General features: G+C 42.8%; 1 protein-coding gene across 2 annotated transcripts; it reads right to left on the minus strand.

Moving 5' to 3' along the window:
* Positions 1-2,065: 2,065 nt before the first annotated feature.
* LOC124250716 (T-cell surface glycoprotein CD1e, membrane-associated-like) lies at positions 2,066-5,706 on the minus strand. Of its 2 annotated transcripts, XM_046682860.1 has the most exons (6): positions 5,577-5,706; positions 4,964-5,260; positions 3,911-4,189; positions 3,408-3,686; positions 2,916-3,009; positions 2,066-2,787 (listed from the first exon to the last, which is right to left on the minus strand). In XM_046682860.1, the coding sequence occupies exons 1-6, from the start codon at positions 5,635-5,637 to the stop codon at positions 2,619-2,621; spliced, it is 1,179 nt and encodes a 392-aa protein (XP_046538816.1). In that variant the 5' UTR covers positions 5,638-5,706; the 3' UTR covers positions 2,066-2,618. The 2 variants fall into 2 exon arrangements, with proteins under 2 accessions (XP_046538816.1, XP_046538817.1); XM_046682861.1 differs by lacking the exon at positions 3,408-3,686.
* Positions 5,707-6,282: the final 576 nt, after the last annotated feature.

Genomic DNA, 6,282 nt, shown 5'->3' on the forward strand with positions numbered 1-6,282 from the left:
CATGTCTCACCCAAATGTATGCCCACTTTTCAACTACAGTACCTTGTTAGGAATGGAATTAGAAAATATTAGATTATTGCGTTCAGGAACCCAGAGTTTCCTGAAAATCATTGTATCCAGCAGTCATCTTTCCCTAAGAGATTCCCTGGACACCACTAAAATGCAACAGCAGAGAAACCCAGAGTAATACTTTATGTTGAACTGGGCTTGTCACTTGCTGTATAAAGGACTCTGATAAGATTTTCTGAGATTCCCTCCCTCCTTCATAAGTTCATATTCATATATTGAAATCTTGCCACATTCACAAAGACAGCAACTTGAAGGAAAGAGAGAGCTGATTGTGATCAGTTTACCATCTTAGTACAATATCAATGGTCCACCTACCTCTTTCAGTGACACTAGCACTTTGGAAAGATATTAGTACCTAAAAATCTGTGGCCTATCAGATGGTAGGTATGATGTCTCTAAGACCTCTTCTGGCAAGTCAAAGTTTATATCACTTGTTCATTCAACAAAAATAATTTTTATCATCTACTATGTGTCAGGCTATAATCCAGGCACTGGAATATGAATGTGATCAAGACAGATAAAATCCATGATGTCATGATGCTTATATTTTAGATTAAAAGGACAATAAAATAAATAAGATCATTTCAACTAAACTATTATTCAACATAAATAATTAAAGAATGTTGGAATAGAATATGCCTGAGGTAGAATATGCTACTTTAGCTAGATTGATAAAGAAAGTCCTCTGTATGAGGGTCACACTTGATCTGAGAACTATAAGTTACCCCAAAATAACCCATGGAAGATCTGGGTGAAGGATGCTCCAGGCTGAGGGAAAAGTAAACATAATGGCCTTGAGCTGAGAAGAAGCTTTGTATAATTGAGGGACAAAAAGTCTAGTGTCAGAGAAGCATAATATATACAGCAGAGAAAGATTGGACGTGGGGCCAGAGAGGTTAACTTGAGCCAGATTAGGAGTTCAAGAATTATTGTAATAAAAAAAATTGGTGTAGTGGGGAAAAGTTCATTCAAATGGGAAATATCAGAAATATATTTGGACTGCACATCTATTCTAGAAACTAAAAGATTGCTACTTGAATCTCTTCATTTTGATAGAAGTCATCCCTTGTGGGCTTCTACCCTGTAATGGAACCTTGACTTTCATCATTTATTGCTCCAAATAGCCCCTTAAAATTCTACCTTCCTCTCTGGACTCTGGTGTCCTGCCTCCAGATAGGCTGTCTGAACATGTCATACAGAAGGCAATGGACTCTCAACAGTGAAAGGGCTGGCCTCAATTCATTGTTCACAGGTAACAGTACAGCTTGATAAGTGATCATGTAACCCAATCTGTTAACTTAAAAATGCCCTATATGAAGTTATAAATTTCTGCTAAGAAATCTATATAATCTGCTCAATTATCCCATTGAAGGGAAGATGTTGGTTGGACATTAGTATGAACTCTGCACCTTGACGACTTCCTGCTCTCCAAGAGGCTTAATCAAATATATCTTAATTAAAACAATTAGATAATTTTAAAATCCATATTTAAAAAGTAAGGTGAAATCAAAATATAAATAGTTATTATTACAATAACAAACCATAATAATAAAGAAAATTAAACGTATAGTTTAGCTGGTACCCAATCACTCTTTTCCTTCATTGCCTTGGCTCTGCCCATCAAAATTATCCTTGACCTCCATGTCCTCTTCTCATCTACTCAAGTATGAATTTCTCCCCTGAATATGTGCATTCATAAATGCATGCATAGTCACACACAATCACAGAGAAGTAGGAATGCCAGTCCAACCCCATCCTCAATTTGACAGGAAACATCTCTTGCAATATTATTTTCTTTGTATATTTCTGAAGATGCACAAGCACTTCGATCCCTGTGAAGTTTGAACACTTACTCACCTCCTTCACCTGGGGTGAAAGACAAAGAAAGTGAGAAAGTATTTTAATAAGAGCATAGCCAAAATGATGCAAAGATGTCAAAGAGGTAATAGATTAAGACAACATTGTTTAATTTGACAATAAGTTTATTTTGGTCAATATTTATTGAGAAATATATCATTCAGCCAAATCTGCTAGATAATTTGTGAGGCCAGTACAAAATGAAAATGCAGTATCTCTTCTTCAAAAATCATGAAGAATTTCAAGATAGCAACAACTGCACAGGTCACATGCCCATGAAGCTGGCCCTGAATCCAGGTAAGGCTTTTGGTAACAAATACAATAGAAACCCCTAAATCCTGCTTTCAAGTTGAGACAAGAGTAAAAACCTAAGTAACTACTGTTCCAAGTAGGAAAAGATGTGTGTATTTAGGAAGATCAGTCCAATTTGGGGAGTACATAAGAGCTTTCAATTGGGCAATTCAGGGAAATATCCATGAGAAAGAGGCGCCTGCATTGGAGTTTGAAGGATCAATAGTGATGAACATGTGACAAAGCAGAAACGTATTGCTGGAAGATGAAAAAACTATTTCCAAAGGGTTCACGACCTCTGCCAGAATAAGCTGTTTTAACAAAATCATGCTTTGTTTATAGATATGAATCACGTTTAAGAAAAAGCAGAAGAGAATTTTATGTTTAAGGTAAAACTAATGTCACCAGAGTTGCTTTAGGCTTGTTTTCCAATTCTTCAAGAATCTGTTTTTGATCCAAAATTCTTGTGCCAAGCAGAGCTGATGTCCTGAATTCCTGGGGTCTTGAATGTTGACCCTTGTGGAAAAGGCAGGGTTGGGTACATGGAGAGACAGGATGTTCTGATTTGAGCTGTGGGAGAAGAAGAGAATCTTGAACTCAAACAAGGCAAATCAGGAGAAAGGGGGAAGGAAAAAAAGGAGATAGAGGAAAGAATGAGTTGATAAGTTGAAGAAATAGAACTAGAAAAGACTACTTACCTCTGCTTTCTAAACCATGAGTCAACTACAACCAACAAGACCAGAGTAACTATTATAGTCAAACAGATCAACATCAGGAAGATGGAGTTTCCATCTAGTTGGGAATAAAATAAGGATGTTAGTCTATACAGTACTCTCTTTCTAAGTTTATTCCTTCTCATTTCACAGGGGTGGGGCCTTCCCAGAGTGTTATTGTGTATTTTCCAGAGCCCTCATTTCAATTCCTCCTGAGTCTATGTCCTTGGCCTCCCCCCTCCCTGTCTTTCACCAAATCACTAGGTCCTTCATTATCTTCCCTTTAGTACTTCTAATCCTCTACTTCCATTGTCTTGAAATTTAACTGCTATCATTCTGCACCCTTATTTACTTGGAGTCTCCCACTTTTATCCTCTCATGCACAGCTTTCCTACCCATTTCCCAAGCTCCCCACCCCTTAGCCCTAGGACTATTGGAAGATTATCATTTCCCAGCTGGACCCCAGTTCCTTCTCACCCCAGTGGATGATTATATCATGGCCTCCTAGACTACTGTGCTTCACTCGACAAGTCAGGCCGGCCGCCTCCCCAGACGCCACTTCCAGGGTAACTCGGAGATACCATGTCCCATCAGCATTGGGTAGAATGTCACCTCGCCGAGTGCCTGGCTGCTTCTGCTCACCTCGCATCCACATCACCCACACAGGTTTTGGATGAAAGCCAGAGACATGACACACCAGCAGCAGACGACCAGGCCCAGGACTGGGGCCTTTAGACACCCAAGCCTCTGGCTTCACTAGCGATGAGAAGATGAGGAGAAATGGAATTTATGAGGGCACCCTAGGCCAGAGTTCAATGATTCAGGGTGCCTTAGCAGATTGAATAATCACTTCTTTCTCTTGTCTAAGAAACAATCCTAAATACACACATCTTATGCTCTGGCCTCTAATCATAAAGTGGAAAACTCAAAGATAAGAGTTAAAGCACTAGGGATAGGACAGGAGAGAGGGTTGGGCTCACCTTGTTGTTCCAGCTCTGACTTCCCTGCTTCAAGGAGGCCAGCCAGAAATCGAGGGCAAATGTCGCTGAGAAGGCTCTGCACGATTTCTTTAATAATCCGGTAGTGATTGAGCACCTTACAGACATTCTGAGCCCTACTCCCTGCTCCTGGTGATGGCTTCCAGGAATTTCCTTGGAAACTCAGGAAATCTGATCCTTGATATGCCCCATTTAAGAAACTTTCTGAGGCCTTCCCAGCATGCATTTGACAGCCAGATAATACCTGGAGCTCAAAGGGATCTGAGGGGGGGAAAAAGAATCAATATGCAAAGATTTCCAGGGAGGGAAAGCAAACAATCTAGAAAGTAAAGAGGTTCAAGGAAAGGAAAATTTGCTGGGAAATCACATGGGAGACTAGAGTTAGGGTGGGAAAGGGGGAGGAAATTTGGGGGAAGAAAATGTGAAGGTAATAAAGGTATTTTGAAATAATTAACAGGGCTAGTTGGGAAGGATGCTAGGGAGCTAGGAAATGGGTCTGGAAAAGCCCACTAGGGAGTGGTGAGGTCCAGGCCTGGGCATGGGAACACTCAGGCCAGGGAGAAAGGAGGTCAGAGTTGTGGTTTGAAAAGTCTGTGTCTGAAGCCAAGGATGGTGAGCAGAAGATCAAAAGGAGACAACTATTCCAAGGAACCAGAAAATGAGGGTACAGTCAGGGGTATGAAGAAATAGGTACACGTAAGCCTTTCTGTTTATGTGGTAGGGTCAGGCGAAGAGTGGGAATGGTGGTGATGGGTAAGAGTGTGAGCCAAAGGGGACAGGAAATAAGGTCAGGAAGGGTGGATGACGGTCAGAGCCCATACATCATCTTCCCCTTTGGCAGATGGTCAGAGCCCTCAGGTAAATACTTGAAATTTAACTGCTATCATTCTGCACCCTTATTTACTTGGAGTCTCCCACTTTTATCCTCTCATGCACAGCTTTACTACCCATTTCCCAAGCTCCCCACCCCTTAACCCTAGGACTATTGGAAGATTATCATTTCCCAGCTGTCCCAGCTTGGGACAAGAAACTCACATTCAAACTGAAACTGGCTCGCGAAGGCCTGCACTTCCTTATTGAAGCTGTGCAGGTACAACAGCAATAGCGCCTCAAGGTTCTTCAATTCTTGCTTACTGAAGGTACCCTGGGACCAGGGCCTCAGAAAGCGGATGGTGCCTGAGACACTGTCCAAGACATGAGTCTGCACATCCCCCAGCCAGCCTGATGCCTGGATGTGCGCACAGCTGTGGTTGGCAAAGGAGGAGATCTGGACAAAGCGGAAGGAGAGGGGCTCTTCTGATGCTGGATGTCGGAATCCTAGGAGCAGGGGAGCTAAGAGAGAGGAATGAGCAGCAGAGAGATTGTGAAAAGATGAGAGAAGAGAAGCCCACATAGGAGCGGAAGGATGGAGATAGTTACATAGGTTATACGTATACCCATATCCCCTTCCCCCGGACCAGCTTGCTCTCTCCAAAATCAGAGAAAGAAACTGAGACTGGGGACAAGGACAATTTGCCTGGGAGTAGTCTGGCATGCAGACTCCAAGGGCATCCTGGAGGAGCATTTTTCTCTTCCCCCAGGTCCTCCCCAGAACTTCTCCACCCTGCTGTGCCCAACCTCAGTATCTTTCCATCTGGGACCTTCTTACCCACTGTGCTTGCTCCATGGCAGGGAAGTCCCTTGAAGAGCAGGAGCAGCAGGAGCAGCATTGAAGCTCTGTTTGGTGAAGATGCCTCAGCAGGACAAGTTGCCCTCAGAACTCAGATGTCGGCTCTCCTCCAAAACCTTTCGCATTTTCATCTGACTTCCCTTGCCACACAAACAGACAAACCTCTCCCTCTGCCCACTTCCTGTCAGAGAAACCCCACTGCCTCCCTCAGCCACAGGCTTCCCACAGGGTCTCTCATTTCCCCATCCACCTCTCCCACTATCTGGCCTCCAGATTTTCTTCCTGCTCTTGTCTGTGTTCTCCTGACCTCCCCTATTGCACCAATTCTATAAAAATGAGTCCTGGTTTATGAGAAAGTCTGTGGTCTTTGGTATGGCTGGAAAATTTAGTACTTTTTGGCCTTGAGAAATCACGTCTACATTTGGGTTATTAACGTCCTCTTTTGTGAAAAAAAGTGATGGAATGTCCTCAGTGATGTCCAGTGGCCTTTCCAGCAGTCTCCCCACTCCTTATCTCTCTGTGGTCTTCTCCTCTCATCTGCTTCCTGGTCTCTCTTTCTCCCTCTTCTTGGTCTTCCTCGTCTTTCTCTACTTATCCATTATTTTTTCCTCTGGAGTGTATTCTAACTCTTCTCACTAATCCTTCTGCTCTCCCTGTCCCCTCAGGCTCCTCTCTGTCTCTTCAT

This window comes from Equus quagga, chromosome 13 (genome assembly GCF_021613505.1).
Source record: "Equus quagga isolate Etosha38 chromosome 13, UCLA_HA_Equagga_1.0, whole genome shotgun sequence".
NCBI classification, from domain to species: Eukaryota; Metazoa; Chordata; class Mammalia; order Perissodactyla; family Equidae; genus Equus; species Equus quagga.